The following is a 16,421-nucleotide window of genomic DNA, read 5'->3' as shown; positions in this document are numbered from 1 at the left end:
AAGTTTCGATAGATCAACTCGAAGTGGAAAACTTGTTTCAAACGATTCCAATATTTGATATCTTGTTAATAAACTATGAACAAATATTGTTGCATCTTTTGGTCCAGATTGCCACTCGTTCATCCACTTGTTAGGTGTCTGTAATTAAATTAATTAACACACATTAATTAATATATTAAAAATAATTATATAACTGTTTAAACATTTGTTAATATTTAGAGTTCAACATAAATATAAAAAATTCATTTTAATCAGTGGACAATTACCTTTGTATCCTCGATTCTAATTAATTCGAGATCCAATCGTATTCGGTTTAATAAATCTCGAGTGAACTCAAGTTCATCATCGAAGAAACGTTTCAGAGGAGTCTCCTTTTTAATATCATTCGAGGTAGAATTCAACGATGCTTCAAATTTCGTCAAACGTCGATCCAATAATTCCTTTAAATCTTTTTCAATCGTATTCTCTGATCTCGTTTTGTCACGAAGCTTCTCGTTACTTGATATTTTTATTGTCATACCTGAATAAACAAATATAACGATCTTTAATTATTTTCGAAAAATAAAATCATCAATTTCAAGTAGTTGTACGTTGAAAAATAATTATATTTTCAGTTCTAACATTTCAAAGGAAATTCTAGGAAGCTAAAAGTTTTCAGGCAATTATTGAACAATTTTTGAAACTCTTCAAAAATATTTGAAATAAAACTTTAGGTATATATCTCCAGTATTTCGATAATTAACACCTTGAAAAATGTCTTCTCAATTTGGTATAATAATAATTTACCTTTGAGAAGTGTCAAGGCAACTTCAGCAGCAACCCTTTCCCAAGCTCTGTGAGCATTGGCAGGTAAACCAAAGTATTCCCTAGGTGAATCTTCATCGTTCAAACGTTCCACGATCTTCAATGGATCATTTTCGGAGATATTCATGATATTAAGAACCCCAGCCAATGTACGACGACCTTCAAAAATATCCTTTGACCAAATATCACGAATGATAGCACACAGTGCACGCATATCGTAATCATCCTGAAGTCTTCCACCATAAACAGCAACGTCCAATAATCCTTGACCAGTTTCCCAATTTTGCGTTTGATTATTTTTAATTGTTTTATCAACAATCAATGTATAAGCAGCACCAAGATCAGCTTCGTTCCATTCGTAAGATCTGATCCATGCTTGGGGAACGAATTTTCGTCTTTCTTGAATGGTCGAATGTAACCACGAAAGTAAAAACATTCCAGGAATATTGTCATTGCTTTTTTTCTCATCCAATTGTTGTAATTGTTGAAAGGACCTTTTGAAATTTCTTTTAACACCTTCGGGTGGTTCATAAGCCAATTTTAAACAGAGTCCAGCTAATCCAGGATAAAATCCTTTACATTCTTCTGTGGTTAACCAAATTCTCGTAGTTGATTTTTTATCAGTGGTACACATTGGTGATCTCAATAAACTTTCCAATCGTGGTAACCATGTTAATGCTAATTGTAAATTACTCAACAGTACCCAGCTACCATTCCTGCGAATGATAATTCAAAACATTTAATTATGAAGATGACATCTGATTATTTAATAAAATACTTAACAAATGCTTACTTGCATGCAGTCTCCAAAGCAAGCTCTGCTTGAACAACCTGTCCTTGTCCTAAAGAAACTTCAGTGAACCCGGTTGATGATGCTACAAGATTACCAACCAATGATTTTAATTCTGGACCGGGATCAGCTCCTGGTGATAATAATAAAAGTATTGGACTGGATCCTTCATTCTCTGCTATCTTTTGCAATGTCCATGTTGGTGGTGTTAAATCTCGTACACCTATCATTTCAGTTAACAAGATATTTTTCTAAATAAAATGAAAACTTAGTCAAACATTTAACATTGTGTATAAATGATGATATTTACCTAATTGTGAGATAGCAAATTTCGTGAGTGCAGTATGCAAATAATCCGGACGAAGTGCTTTGATAATTAGAATTCGTTGTAGATGTGTCAAACTGTTATCTGTGTACACATTACCAATATCATTCAACCAATCACGTTTCATTTTCCCAGCTACCTGTTACAAGACATAATAATATATATATACGTTCATTTATTTATGTAAATGTCAATACAAAATACAATGAAGATTTGTTTTGGATTGATTTGCGGTTAGATCGATATAACGATGATATATTCGAATAAATGCATACCTGAGGCATGAAATTGGCCAATACTTTTATTGCTTGCCGACGTTCGTCAGGTATCCAATCAGGTATTTCCAAATCTACATTATCCTCGTTATTTGGTAAACCACTATCGAGTAATAAATTCCTATCAATTTCGGATATTGGATTTAAAGAGAGTGCCAAGTACAATGCTAATGTTAATCGGTGTTTCCTGTATGCAGCTTTAGTGCAATAATGCACTGTTAATGCTATTAATCTGAAAAATGAAAAAAATATGAATTGTTTTATAATTTGTAAGGAGAGTTTAATTTTGAAATGAATTTTTCGTGATGAGAATGATAAAATCAATATTTATTGACCTCTTTTCAACTAGCCTATCCTGTTCTTTCCTCTCATCGGAAATGGCTATTGATCTGGTACTCTCTGCTTCAAGATAAATATCCGTGAAAGCTTCCGTTGAGAAAACGTATAAAGGATTCAACGTTGTCAGTCCCTTAACAGCTTTGTAAACGTTAGCTGCAAATTTAGCAAGTCTCTCGCGACTCTCTATTCTTCTGAAATGTGAAACCATTGATTAAATTATTTTTAATGTACCGGGTGTGTGAACTTATCATTTATTTTAATCCATCTCACCACACGTTCATTTTATATAACAAAATAAACATAAATTGTAAAAAAACTTGTAACAGTTATTTTATAATTTTTAAACTACCCTTCGTGTATTCTTTAAATTATTTAGAAAATGTTCGTGTAAATTTAATATTAAATGTTTTTGTCTTTGAATAATTCATTGAAAACGTTGCAAACTTTTTTTCTCGATACTATTAAATAAATAAATGAGTTTCAATAAAAAGAAGAAGATAAAAATTGATGAAAAACTTTTTACTTTGAAATATCTTCGAGGCTTCGTCGACTTTCTTCGAGAGCCAATAAAATCTCTTTGGCTTTTGTTTGAGTCTTTTCCAAAGAAGTTAAAAGTACACTACCAGTACCACCATTACTAGTATTTTCTTGGCTACCTAGAGTTTCCTGTAAAAGATCTTGACCTCTGGCTCTACCCAATTGGGCTAACAAATCAACACGTGCAGCATCCCGTTCGCCAGAAAGTTTCTCTTCTCGTTCTAAAGCTTCTCTTCTTCTTGATACAATTTCTGGAGTTTCTTTCAACAACACCTAACAAATAAAAAAATCATTTACAAGAAGTTTTCACTAGGACTAAAAGTAATCAAAAGAAAGAAAATATATTCAGCAATTAAAATGAAACATTGGATTTTTGTTTACAACAATTTAACAAACAACCTTATCAACGAGCCTTTCAGCTAAACTTTTTGTGCCAGCACCCAAAGCAATTTGCAAAAGTACAGCGTCAGCTTCCTTCGGAATATTATCCAATCGATCCTTCCTAGTTGCCAAGAACAATTGAAATCCTTGCTGTGCAGGCAAAATACGATCACATAATCTCAATGGTCGTTTTCTTAAAAGTGGTAATAAAATGGATGGAAATTCAATGATCTCTTCAACCAACAGTGGTTTTCCAAATCTCACAGCTAATTCCAATGCTGTAATAAATTTCTTATCCTCAGCTTTGATAATTTCTAATTTGGATCCAATGTTTGATTTGAGCCAAGATACTGCAACACCTGATGGGTCAAGAAAAATGGGTACTAATGGTCCTCTCAATGCACAAGCAGCACCAACAAGACTTCCGGTGTCAATTGGGAGTCCTTGGGCACGCCAAATTAATCTTTCACGTTCATCGATCAATAACTCGATGGCTGATCTTTTCCACTTGTCGTCCCTTTGAGGATCCTACCAAAATATGATTTCATTTATATTGAAATAATGATTTATTATTAAACAATAAACATACTTGATAAACCAAGAAGGATGCCACATTGGCAGCTTCAACGTCTAATCTTTCTTTACGATTTGTCAATTCTTCCAATTGCATTTGCCAATCTCGATGTTCCTTGTCAAGTTTTGACAAAAGTGATCTAGCAGTAATCAAACTTGATTCCGTAGCTTCGGTTCTCAATTGCAATGCTGCAGCACCACGCGAATGTTCAGCCAATTCTTCTTGCAATTGTGCAACACGACTTTCAACTGTGTTCAAACCAGCTGCCAATCTTCCTAGTTGAGCTTCGGCTGCTGATAATCGTCTGATCATAAACAATTATTAATTATTTTTTGTTTCTATTGAATATACGACAAATTTCTAATGGTGAAAGTTTACTCACTCAGCTAATAAACGTTGTTCTCGTTCAAGGGGTGCCACTTGTTGAAGTATTTGTCCATATTGCAAATTAGCAAGTACCCAAGCAGCCAATGGGGCTGCTGCAATTGATGCTCTCCTAGCAGTTTTTTCTTCAAAACTATCTGGACGTTCTTTAACCAACTTGGCAACTGCATCCAAACTTGCTGAAGTACTTCTTCTTGCATCCCAAGTTCTTTTATAAGAAAAAATAAATACAATGAATAATTTATTACGTAAACGATGTATTATAACATTAACAATCACCTGATTTCATCTTTGATACCACGTTTAGCTAAAAACGTTTTCATACTGTTCCAAGAAGTATCCTTGATACCCATAAGTCTCAAGACACCTTCAAGAACATCTCTAACAGGTGCTGGTGGTGCTCGTAATGACCTAACTTCAGCAAGAGCATCAGCACTTATACCAGCAACAGCTTGTGCTGCTTGTTCGACCAATGGTTCCACTTTACTTAATTCTCCTTCGATATCAGCCTATTGGAAAAATAAATGATGTTTAATAATGTTTTTTTCTAATAAAAATGCATAAATAATCAAAATACCTTTCTTCGTGCTAACTCGGCACTTTCTCGTTCAGTTTCAGCTTTTAAATTGGTCATCTCACCTCGTTGACCTGTTGCACCTCTCATCGTTGCAGTAATTTTTTCTAAAGCTGCATTAGCTCTACCTTTTTCAATCTAAATGATAAATAAATAATTAGAGTTTTAGTTTTCAATGAATTAAATTACTTGAAAAAGAAAATGTAATGGTAGGTACCTCAAGTTCTTGTTTTTGCTTCGACACTTCATCCTCCAATTTAGCAACGTGTTCACCAGCTTCCCTTAATCTACTAATACCAGCAGTAAGACTATTAAGTTTACTTTCAACTTCCTCACTCCAAATTTGACGAAGCTTTTTCATGGTACAAAGTAAAGCTAAGAAACGTGCCGGTGCGTGCTGTTTCTTGGGTGCTTGTAGATGAGCTTTAATCATAACTTCAATCCCTATCGTTGATGATTCTACGAGAACATCTGATCCATGGGAATTATTATTATATTGTATAGCTAACTCGGTCAATGGTGCTTCGTAAGACCACCATTCGTTTCCAATACTTGGTCCAATTACTCCACAGATTCTCAATAATCCAGAACGTGATAAGAAATTTGATTTCAAATCACCGATGTCTAGAATTACAATCACACGAAGATAACTTCGAATACCTGCAAAAAAATGTGTTTTGATAAAAGAAATAAATAAATAAAAAAAAAACAAATTCAAATAAATGCTCACGATGATAAAAATATTGTTCCGAAGTTCCTGAAAAATCTTCTCTCCTTGACAAATCAATCAATGGTGCAATCATACCATCCAATTCCTCGATAGAAAATAATCCTGGAAGTTCACCAGTGGCAATAATGGCACTTACTAAAATTGACATATCTTCCTCTCTCATATGGTGTTCCTCGAGTACAAGCATCGTTGGTTCCCCATCAATACCTGCCGTTTGAATCGCAGCTTTAATCGAAGCTTTAGTTCGTCCAGGTGTCGAATCGATATAACGAAAGGATGAAAATGTTGCTGCTAATTTGCTAGCTGATTTTCTTCCTGATCCTGGTCGTCCAGTTAAAATGACACCACGTAAATGTGTACCAAATGTCCAACAAATTCCTATTCAAATAAAAATATGATTAGTAAACTGTGATAGGATTTTAAAGATTATTTTTAATTGATATTAATTTGAATTACCAGCAACCATTTGTAAAAGGTGTGAAGTAATTGTAGCTTGTATTGGTTCACCTTCTCTTGCACATCTTGCAGCAACATTTATAATATTATCTTTCCATTCTTCTTCTGTGATAGGCAACAATTCAGTATTACCAATCTTCCAAACAAAAACATCGTTCATTGATTTTTTGGGATCTACAAATTGTGCTGACAATATGGAATCCCAATTGACTCGAGCTTTAGCTGTTAATCTGAACAAAAAATATTATTAAAATATTGGGTGTTTTGTTTAAAACCCTCCAACCCCATTGAACAAATTGGGTATTTTATTTAACACCAAAAGAATAAAATAAAATTAATTACTTGGGATAGAATAAACGTTTTCCAGCATCAACCATATAATTGGTAAGATCATTCTCATTTTCAGCAGGTAAATAATAACCAAGACAATCAGCCCATAAAATAAGATCCTTAGGTGTCCATAAAAAAGAAGACAATTCATTAGACAAGTTTATCGATTGATAAGCTTCCAACATAATCGACGATGTCTTCGTAATCCACGAATCAATAAAATCATCTTTTTGTTTCAATGCACTTCTCAGATGAAGTTCTAACATTGCAACAATTTCTTTTGAACTTGGGCACCTGAATAAATTTAAGGTAAGAATGTTTATATTTTGTTTCAAAAATTAATTCAATTATTTTGTGATAAATATTTGAATACAAACGGTAGATAATAGGTTGCCAGGAGACATTCTAATCTTGGATGAAGTGGAGTATTAGAATCAGCAGTGGAAATAATTGTTAATGGGATTCGTGCGAATTCTAAATCATCCTCGTGAAATCCTTTATCTTGCAATAATTCTCGTACCAATTCCTACAACCACAAAATTTTATTTATCATCTACCATTCTATCCCTTTAAATTATTCCAAACATTTCAACAGGGTGTCTAGCAAAAGAACTGTTAACATACTTTCAAAACACAGAGGTTTAACAAGTAAATAAAAAATGACCTGCATCTGTTTGGAAGCTAGATGAATATCCTTGAGTATTAAAATAATACGAGAACCATTTCTGGGTTTATAAGTTCTACCATGAGAGGATGAATCAAGACGTACGCAAGCACGTTTTAACCGTGTTAAAAGATCCTGTGCACCGTATAAAGATGATCCTTGTATCAAGGTCATGGATGGTGCATTATAATGATTTTTTAAAGAGGATAATGCAGCTGTTATTAATGTACTTTTACCGGAACCCTTTTCACCTCGTAAAATAACAGGATAATCCTTTTCTATCCAAGGTAAGATTGATGCTAATGCTCTTTTAACAGGTCCTATTAAAAAATCACAATTATTACTTTGATCAAATAATTATTTAATACAATAATAAATAAAATTCACCTGATAATAATACAGGACCATCATCAGTTTCAATCGATTGATAAATATCGATGAAAGGTTCTAATCGATCAGATTTGTCATTGTAAAGAACATCAAATGGCTTTTCGGGATCTGGACACCAACAATCGGTTAACTGATAAATCAAACGTCCTAAATTATCTCTGACAATTTGATCTTCAATTTGACAACATAAAGCACCGAGAAGTGCTTCAGTATACAACGTTTGCGTATGCGCGTCACGCAAATGATGCAAAACAGAATTGATTAGACCACATGCTGACGATCTAATTGAATTTGATTTAAAAATTTCATCGATGCAACTGGAAAGGTGTGTATTAACATTGTCTCGAATATGAACAGGTAAATTATTGGGAATTAAAGCTTGTAAAAGTGAAGTTGAACTAATTGTTCCAAGATGAACAACACCCAATCGTGAAACTGTTGCTGGACTGGCACTTGCCAGTTTGTGTGTCTCGAATATGAACCTAGTTTTATTATTAAATTGTTAATAAATTAATTAAATATGTTTATGATATTAATGATAATAATGATTTGGAATTATATACCTGATACCATTTCCAAGTTTGACACCAACTCCATTTGGTAATGTCAGTAATCTGTTGTCATCCAAGGCAGAATTTAAAGCCTCTGCCCATTCTGGTTCAACATCTCCATTTAAAATAATCCAAGTTGAATTATCTCCACCAGCTATTATTACTGCACTCGATAACAAACCTTCTTTCCATTCTCTTTAATAATAAAAAATATTATTAGTATTTATATATTATATTAATGAAAATTTATTTTACCTTGTTTGTGTATCAACTCGTCCCAAAAGTTTGGATTTGGGTACAGCACCAGGATAAATGATATATTGATCAACCGGTTCTCCAATTTTTGACAAAGCTTCAGCTAATAATTTTCTTATAATTGTTTTTCCACTACCAGGTGGTCCAACTATTGCAACGCCTGTTCTACTTTTTAATTGATCGTACAATTGTATGCATTGATCAACAATTTTCTTCGTATAATTTGCAGACTCGCATAATTCAATCAAAGCTTCTCGTAAATCTTTCTTTTCATTGGACACTTCGGTTAACGAATGATCTACATTAGGAAACACGTCGTCTAACAAATCGAGAAACTTTTTGGCATCTTCTTCGGTTAATTTTGGCAATGTTGAATCTTTAATTGCGACCAATAACCTAAACAAAATTTCATATAAATTGTAATATTAAAAACTTATAATTTATTATGAGAATATTTGAGTACCTGGTAGATTCATCAAATTGATTAACAGGTGAGATAGCATCTAACACTGATCTAAGTGCTCTGAGACCCCAATCGTAATGGGATTGTTTTGAAAGTAAATTTAATGAGATTTCAAATGTTTCAACCAAACGATTAGCAAGCATAGAAGATTCCAAAAATCCAGCACACTCTAACAAAGCACGAATTATATCAAATTTATCAGGATGGGCCATGCCAATGGGTCTGAATAATCTTGCCAATGAATCTGGAAGTCTATGACGTCCACCATATTCGTTTCCAGCAGGATTCATTGTAATAAATACGCAACAGTGTGGATCAAGGTTGACTCTTTGATCACCTAATACAACTTGGTTCAAACCATCCCTGACAGCTTCTTGAAGTGGTCTGACCAACATTGCAACAGCACTCAATGTTTCTTCTTCGAGACGATTAAATTCATCGAAACAACCCCAAGCACCGGCTTGTGCCAAACCACCTAAAATTCTTTTCATGCTGCCTGCATCCATTCCTATTAAAAAAAAAATAAAATTGAAATCATTCTGTTTAAATAGGTTATTAAATTAATTATAAAAGGTATGACAAACCTTCGTCACAATTAAAGACAATAACCAGCCTTCCCAAAATACCACCAAGTGCTTTAACACTCTCAGTTTTTCCAGTTCCAGCTGGCCCAGTTGGACTACCCCCCAATCCAAGTTTCATGGCTTGGGTTAATGCAAGGAAACATTTTTCTGTAAGTGAAGTCCAAACTAAACCAACTGCTGCTCCTTGATACTCAAAACGATATGGAAATTCGGCACCAGCACATCTTATAATTGGACCCTTGTTCTGTACAATTTAAAACATATTAATTGAATAAAATAATGATATTGAAATAATAAAATAAAAATTCTTACTGTTCTGTAAGTTTTCAGTTGTCTGTACCACAACCACGAAGTGGATTCACCCATCTCAAGTGCGTTTAACAATGTTCTAGATATTTCAAGATGATGAACAGTGTCGAGAAGTAATCCACGAGCTTTAAGAACAGTTAATTTGTCACCAACATCTTCCAATCCCCTGTACCTTGCTCTCTGAGTATCCAAAAATTCCACCAACTTTTTTAAACCTAATATTCCCTCTTTCAAAGCAGCTTCACAACGTTCAGTAAATCTGATCCTTTCTGATAATAAAAGTATCTGAAAATAAATTAATAAACAAGTAACAACAGTATGTAATGAAAAAATGTTAATTTACAAAACATATCATACCTGGTTAGGATAAATGGAAGGATCAGGTGAAGAATCTGTTAAACATTTATCAAGATTCTGTCTCAGTGTATTTCTCATCCCTTTCTCAAGATTGTTCAACCATGTTGGAAGTGGTTCACTCGTATCTATAGCTTCCAATAACTTTAGTATTTCACCCTCTGGTGAAACCACAGCTGTCAGGCTGTTATCATTTCTTATCACTGATCCTATACCTTGGTAAAGTTTTGGTAAATGGGATTCCAAAGATTTGCCACTTCCTGATACGAGTTCTAAAAGATCCTCATCACTCAAAAAATATAAACGTGGATAAGACGATCTTCTTTCCTATTTTTTTCCAACAACATTAAATCAACAAATAAGTAAATGAAATAAATAAAAATTATTATTAATAATAAAAAAAAAAATTAAAAATACTTCTAAAAATTCGTCGAGACTTCTTTGACATCTGTCAAGTAAATCCTTCAAATTAATTAAAGCTGGTAAAGGTAATCTTCTAATGGATGATACTCGAGAATCACGTGAAACCTCACCCATCAGATATCTAATCAAAATAAATATAATAAAATAATTGATTTCAATTAAACTGTCAATCAAAACTGACCTAAATTCTTTGTCAGTTCTCGACCATTTCCCAGAATCATTGGGTGCAGCACCACTACCATAAATGGGTTCTAAATAAACCCACTTCCTTTGAACAACACTAAGTATCTTAATACGTTCTTCAATCTCTGATAAACTAGCTTCACATCTTGTAGCTCTTGCTGCAAATCTTTCGTAACCTGCAGCACCCTTTGCACCCTCCAACAAAAGTCGTAATTCACCTGTAATTTATTTACGTTTCATTCATAAAATTATATTTCAATTTTGATAAACAATTAATTGAAGAAAGTACCTGTTCTAGCCAAAAGATTGGAATATTCACCGACAAGATAAATAATCGAATTTTTACTATCCTTTGATTGTTGAATTTGTAAACTGGCTGATGTTTCCCAAGATTCTAATTCCAATATCGCTTGACGTATTCCACTTTCAGCAGCTGCCCTTTTTGTAATTTCCTGTTAAATGATTTATCCAAAAAGATATTTAAATAAATTCTAAAAAATAAAATAAAAATATCACCCACCTTAACACGAATGACATTGTCCTTTATTTTATCTTTAGAATCAAGCATATGACCCAGTGTTAAATCTCTTAAATTTCTAACATCATTGAAATCCAGAACAGATTTTAATTCAGTCCAATGTTCCTCTGCAATTTCATCACCACGAAGAAGTTGAATCCATTCAATAGCATCACGAATTTCTCTTAACTGTTTCCCAACAAATGTTTCAACTTCAACACTGTTATCAGATGAATTAGAAGAATCCTTGTTCGATTGTAAACGAATTCTGGTTTCCCAAGAATCAAGCCAATCGTGAAGTCTCGGTAATCTTCTTCTAGCAACAGCCCATTCCTCAGATCTTTGATTATCCAATTCCTCGATAAACTCAGCTTGAAATCTGCAATTGGATTCTTCAGCTTCCAACTGGGCTTCGAGTTTTTTCAAATTCGTTGAATCGTCTTCAATGATTTCGTTCAAATTCAAACCAATTCTTTGACAATCGATGATTAAACTGTCACGTTGTTCTGTTAAAGTAATCCATCGATCTCTCATCGATGATATCCAATCGATGGTTACAATGTTAGGTTTTGACAACCATTTGGTTTCCCATCTTTCAATTTCATCCCTTAAAGCTACACCCCGATGACGTAAATTTACTTTGGTGTCCTCCAATTGACGAGCTACAACCGTTTTATGTTTCTCCAAACGATCCGCTAATTCTTGCCAAGCCAAATTAGCTGAATTAATTCCTACGAGGTAAATAAATAAATTTTCAATAAAAAAAGGATTTAATTTAATGATTTGTTTAAACAATACCTTCTAATTTTTCACTTGTCCAAGCAGCTAAAATTTTCGCAAGACCAGCAACAGCTTCCATTTCATTTCCAACACCTTCATACTGTTTTTGAATCCTTTCATGAGCTTCATTAGCTAAACCAACCTCTTCAACGTTATGGGGTCTCTTTTCTAACTCTTTAGAAGCAAAAGAAAGAAAATCAACTATTGCAACGAGTCTTGAAGATGCTTCAACACGCAAATCGGAACACAGACGTTCCCAATAACGACGAGATGCTGATTCTAAATCGTTTCTAGTTGTACCAGTGTCGATACTGATACACCAAACTTTTACCTCAGCTCCTCGCAGTTTACCAACCTATAGGAACAATAAAAAATTAATAAATGAATATTAATAAATTAATTAATATGATTATTACTTCTTGAGCCCATTGTTTGGCATCCTTGAAAGCTCTTGTCCAATCATTTGGAGATGCTCCTTTTAATCTGTTTTAAAATATCATCAAATTGTAATCATAATAATTTTATGCGAAAGATAACCAGATATTATTTAATTGAACATACTTTTCACCGATATCAATTTTCGCTGGTGCAGCCAAGTTCAACCACTTGATCCTCACGGATTCTAAAGCATTTAAAGCAATCTCAGCTTGCTTGTAGACACCGCCGAACAAGTATGCACTCTTCTGAACTAGATTACCAAATTGAGCGTGTTCTACATCACCAACACCACGAAAGTTCATAGGAATTGAGAGGGATCTTCTAATACTGGAATATATCTTGGCACGAATTTCTTCTAGAGTAGGTCGCCATTGTAACATACCGTCACGAAATATTAACTCGACCTTGATATCCGGTAATTTTCTCAGCAACGATGGTAAAGCACCTCTACAAAAATATAATAACAAAATAGATTACATATAATTAATAAATAATTTAATAATCACCTGTAAGCTACACCTAATGCTTTTAAAAGTTGCCTATCCCAATGCAATTTCCAAGCTGTTGTATTACCATACTCGTTTTCAACAGAATCTACAATTGTTCTCATATTTATCAAAGTATCTTTCCAAATATTTTGATTGCCAACCAAATTAATAGCCTCCCCTTTAAACAAATTTGAAACCAAGTTTCTTAGGGTCGAATGTTTAGCTGCTAACTCGGAGTTTTGTCTAGCAAACTTTGTCACCTATTAACACACGTTAATCAATACACTTTTAAACAAATTAATGAAGTTGAAAAATGTATTTTGTTTCAATTACCAATTCTCTAAGTCTATTTGTGTAACCATCGACTGCTTGAGGATCAGACCAAACAACCCCAGATTGTTCTTTAACAGCTCGTGCAAATTCTAATGCTGTGGTTAACATTAATGGTCTTTGAGATGGTACCATACGATCACCAATGGTATTATGAAAGGTTGCAACTTGTTGTAAAGCTCTTGCACGACCTGCTAATAAACTTGCTCTTTCAACAAGGTCTCTTATTTCTCTTGGGAGCTCAACACCTTGTCCTGAAAGTGCTCTGGCTTCTCTAATAAGGGTCATCAATCTTGGATCATAATTAACTCTCATCAAACTAGTACCAGTTAACTCGACAACCGCGGAATCTGAACTCAGTGTTAACTGTTTCTTAGCTACAGCATCTTTCGTGTCATTCACCTAAAAGATCGATCGATCAGTGATTGATGAATTTGTAGAAATGAAGGTGTGTACAAAATTTACCCAAGATTCAACGAGGTATTGTCTCTTTCTTTCGGCATCCTTCAAAGCTGTCGTAACTTTGACTACAGTCTCGTCGAATCCTGGAATATCAGCTAAAAGTTCTTTACCAAGTTCTATCAAACTTTCTAATCGCATTTCAGAATATCTTGCTGTCTGAATTTCTTGAAGTATTTTTGGAGTATCCAAGAGATCATCTGTGTCTGGTCCACCCAGACAATTCTCTAGAAAAAAGAAATAAATAATGAAAATCAAAATGATTGAATAATTTGTTTATATTTATAGTTATGACTACCAATTAGTTCATCGTATGCCAAAAGCAAAGCTTCACGTTCGCTACGAAGAGCTTTCTTAAGGGCATCCCTTTTCATTAGATCAAAGCATCTTCGAAACTCTTCTAACAATGAATTAGGTGTCTTTGCATCAGCAATCTGTGCTTTCAACTTTTGGGCAACTAATTCTTCAGTAGGCATTAAAGCTTCTTCAACTTTACGTAGAATTCTATTCCATTCGATATCATTTTCATCATCGCTGTAAACAACTTTGATGTCTTGAAAATTTTGAAGTAGATTATCAACGTCCAATCTTGTTCTTTCGTTGGATGTTAATAATCTCATTAATTGACGATACTGAGCACGTAGTTCACTGAGTTGTCTGGAAATTATTATCTTCGTTATAATAGTTTCCTAAAAAAATATAAAGAAAGGTTGTTCAACAATAGTTTACTTAAGTCTTCTGCCAAGTTTCGAACATTGTCCAGGTACAAATACGGTGTCTTTCCAAGGATGAAGGGAATAATGGGGCCAAAAAAGTCCTGTTAATCTTTCGCTAGCATTCACCCATTTTTCACATACCATTGCACCCATGGATATCGTTGTATCTGCATTACTGTGACCATGATTCGTCTGTATCTAAAAATTAATTAACATGCAGTGTTTGAAAATAAATAATAATTAAATAAATAAATTTAATTACCTCGTTAACAAGATTTTCAACGAGCATCACTGTCTCATTTCCAATTATTTCCAAAAGAGATTTCATACGTTCCTCTTTATAAACCGTGCTGCCTAATTTCCAAACGTCATCAACGTATCCAGAAATCGCTTCAAGCGATTCTTCCAAACCGATAAACCCATCTCTGTATTATTTTCAATTAAAATATTTATTATTATTATTAAAACAATTAACAATTTTTCTATGAGAATAAAAAAAAGAAAATGTAAGTGTTGAATCAAATCAATTTTTTTTATAGATTATTTATTTATATTTATTTATTGATTTTTTTTATAATTATTGATTTTATATCTTTTTTATTTTACCCTTGAAAGTATGCAACACTTCAAACATTATCGATAATGTTGCTTGCGAGCTCCATCTATCGGTAAGAAATTTTTTTTAACTGTAACGTGATGCAACCCTTTAGCACGTGCATGTAAAGCGTGTTGCATACCAGCAAAGGTAAAACAAAAAAATTCCCCCCAAATAGATGGCGCTGACTAACTGCATTACCGACAGTGTACAAAGTGTTGCATATCTCGAGGCGCAATAAATAATATTTAAAATTAATATTTGTTTAAATATAATAAATAAAATAATACCTCGAGACGGCAGCACTTTCTAATTCCTTTTTAATATTGTTTAATATTAAAGCAGCCTCATCAAATGTTGTTTTATCTCTCGTACGATTAGTTTCATTGCTACGTTTAATCCAAAAACTTTCTTCTTCTCTAATGGACGTAGGTGGACGTGGTCCAAGTAAATCTTCTTCTAATTTTTTCAAAGAACTTGGATCAAAGCCAAAAGATTTAAGAGTGGGTGCCCAAACTTGTCGTAAAACTTCGATAAGAGTTAAACTTTCACCACCACCGATCGAAGTTACTTGGACCAAATCGTGAAAATTTTCTTCCGTAACTATCTTTGCTGCTAACTAATAATTACGAATATCATATGTATCTTATATATATATATATATATATATATATATTTACATTAATTTTAAATTACCTTAAAAAATACCAAAGTATTTTTTCCAACAAGTAATTCATTGCTCAATTTCAACGTAACTTCATTTTCCGATTGAATTGGTTGAGCACAAAGAGTCCTACACGTGGATTGATTAAAAAACTTGTCCAACACTGACAAAGATAATTTAGAATTTTCTTCATTTTCCAAAGGTACACCAAAAAAATAACCTGCTGTTGAAACTATAAAAGATTCACGTTTATCTATCATCACCATATTTTTCTCGGTCCTATTATTTTGTTGAATTAAATATCAAAATCTTTTTTTTGAATATTTATTAGTATTTTATTTGGATTAAATTCGTGACATATTCTTAATCCGAGTCAAAATCCATACTACGTGACATGTATCAAATAAAACATGTGTGTTGTTTGGCATTGCAGTTAGGAGTCGATCGTTCGTGTTGTCATGACAACATAAATGAAAACAATAACGTTACAAGCACCACCTTGCGAACAGGTGAGAAGGATTTTTACACGTGATTATGATTAATTTTATTTTTTAAGAAAAGAATGTAATTAATAAACGAACAATTTAATTTATTACTTTTTTCTTTTGTTTCATATCCAACAGACTGGAAAATTGTTCAGTTACGATTGATTACGATTCAATGCATTTAAATGCATCATTATATTATCGAAAAATTATGAGCATAATCTAAATGTATAGTAATACGTTCGTTGAGTTAAATATTGGAAAACTTTTCAAC

The 16,421-nt window shown here is 33.2% G+C and overlaps 1 protein-coding gene and 1 long non-coding RNA gene across 3 annotated transcripts in view; one reads left to right on the top strand and one right to left on the bottom strand.

Moving 5' to 3' along the window:
* The window catches only part of btv (dynein cytoplasmic heavy chain beethoven), a 20,442-nt gene extending 4,321 nt beyond the window's left edge, over nucleotides 1–16,121 (bottom strand). Inside the window, exons 1-41 of the mRNA XM_089173910.1 lie at nucleotides 15,695–16,121; nucleotides 15,289–15,617; nucleotides 14,666–14,828; nucleotides 14,417–14,595; nucleotides 13,986–14,344; nucleotides 13,694–13,914; nucleotides 13,232–13,630; nucleotides 12,917–13,158; nucleotides 12,534–12,857; nucleotides 12,389–12,455; nucleotides 11,991–12,327; nucleotides 11,196–11,923; nucleotides 10,965–11,127; nucleotides 10,674–10,893; nucleotides 10,487–10,613; nucleotides 10,073–10,396; nucleotides 9,719–10,000; nucleotides 9,407–9,650; nucleotides 8,823–9,330; nucleotides 8,360–8,755; nucleotides 8,117–8,299; nucleotides 7,551–8,035; nucleotides 7,164–7,483; nucleotides 6,877–7,025; nucleotides 6,512–6,793; nucleotides 6,170–6,399; nucleotides 5,714–6,091; nucleotides 5,201–5,643; nucleotides 4,987–5,121; nucleotides 4,689–4,918; nucleotides 4,408–4,617; nucleotides 4,041–4,329; nucleotides 3,470–3,979; nucleotides 3,057–3,343; nucleotides 2,530–2,724; nucleotides 2,195–2,426; nucleotides 1,905–2,058; nucleotides 1,598–1,817; nucleotides 787–1,520; nucleotides 267–520; nucleotides 1–138 (exon numbers count right to left, since the gene is read on the bottom strand). The exon at nucleotides 1–138 is cut by the window's left edge and continues 160 nt beyond it. Coding sequence (XP_089030036.1) covers nucleotides 1–138; nucleotides 267–520; nucleotides 787–1,520; nucleotides 1,598–1,817; nucleotides 1,905–2,058; nucleotides 2,195–2,426; nucleotides 2,530–2,724; nucleotides 3,057–3,343; nucleotides 3,470–3,979; nucleotides 4,041–4,329; nucleotides 4,408–4,617; nucleotides 4,689–4,918; nucleotides 4,987–5,121; nucleotides 5,201–5,643; nucleotides 5,714–6,091; nucleotides 6,170–6,399; nucleotides 6,512–6,793; nucleotides 6,877–7,025; nucleotides 7,164–7,483; nucleotides 7,551–8,035; nucleotides 8,117–8,299; nucleotides 8,360–8,755; nucleotides 8,823–9,330; nucleotides 9,407–9,650; nucleotides 9,719–10,000; nucleotides 10,073–10,396; nucleotides 10,487–10,613; nucleotides 10,674–10,893; nucleotides 10,965–11,127; nucleotides 11,196–11,923; nucleotides 11,991–12,327; nucleotides 12,389–12,455; nucleotides 12,534–12,857; nucleotides 12,917–13,158; nucleotides 13,232–13,630; nucleotides 13,694–13,914; nucleotides 13,986–14,344; nucleotides 14,417–14,595; nucleotides 14,666–14,828; nucleotides 15,289–15,617; nucleotides 15,695–15,928 — 11,904 coding nt within the window. The 5' untranslated portion in view covers nucleotides 15,929–16,121. The remainder of the gene's footprint in view (nucleotides 139–266; nucleotides 521–786; nucleotides 1,521–1,597; nucleotides 1,818–1,904; nucleotides 2,059–2,194; nucleotides 2,427–2,529; nucleotides 2,725–3,056; nucleotides 3,344–3,469; nucleotides 3,980–4,040; nucleotides 4,330–4,407; nucleotides 4,618–4,688; nucleotides 4,919–4,986; nucleotides 5,122–5,200; nucleotides 5,644–5,713; nucleotides 6,092–6,169; nucleotides 6,400–6,511; nucleotides 6,794–6,876; nucleotides 7,026–7,163; nucleotides 7,484–7,550; nucleotides 8,036–8,116; nucleotides 8,300–8,359; nucleotides 8,756–8,822; nucleotides 9,331–9,406; nucleotides 9,651–9,718; nucleotides 10,001–10,072; nucleotides 10,397–10,486; nucleotides 10,614–10,673; nucleotides 10,894–10,964; nucleotides 11,128–11,195; nucleotides 11,924–11,990; nucleotides 12,328–12,388; nucleotides 12,456–12,533; nucleotides 12,858–12,916; nucleotides 13,159–13,231; nucleotides 13,631–13,693; nucleotides 13,915–13,985; nucleotides 14,345–14,416; nucleotides 14,596–14,665; nucleotides 14,829–15,288; nucleotides 15,618–15,694) is intronic.
* On the top strand, nucleotides 15,494–16,421 carry LOC149032172 (uncharacterized). Of its 2 annotated transcripts, none has more exons than XR_016177016.1 (3): nucleotides 15,494–15,597; nucleotides 16,096–16,171; nucleotides 16,286–16,421. It is a non-coding gene; the product is annotated as an uncharacterized LOC149032172 (long non-coding RNA). The 2 variants fall into 2 exon arrangements; XR_016177015.1 differs by lacking the exon at nucleotides 15,494–15,597 and adding an exon at nucleotides 15,785–15,864.

This window comes from Polistes dominula, unplaced genomic scaffold (assembly GCF_049000335.1).
Source record: "Polistes dominula isolate Pdom_NZ unplaced genomic scaffold, Pdom_raw_medaka contig_75, whole genome shotgun sequence".
Taxonomy (NCBI): Eukaryota; Metazoa; Arthropoda; class Insecta; order Hymenoptera; family Vespidae; genus Polistes; species Polistes dominula.
This window is presented reverse-complemented; position numbering and strand designations above follow the sequence as displayed.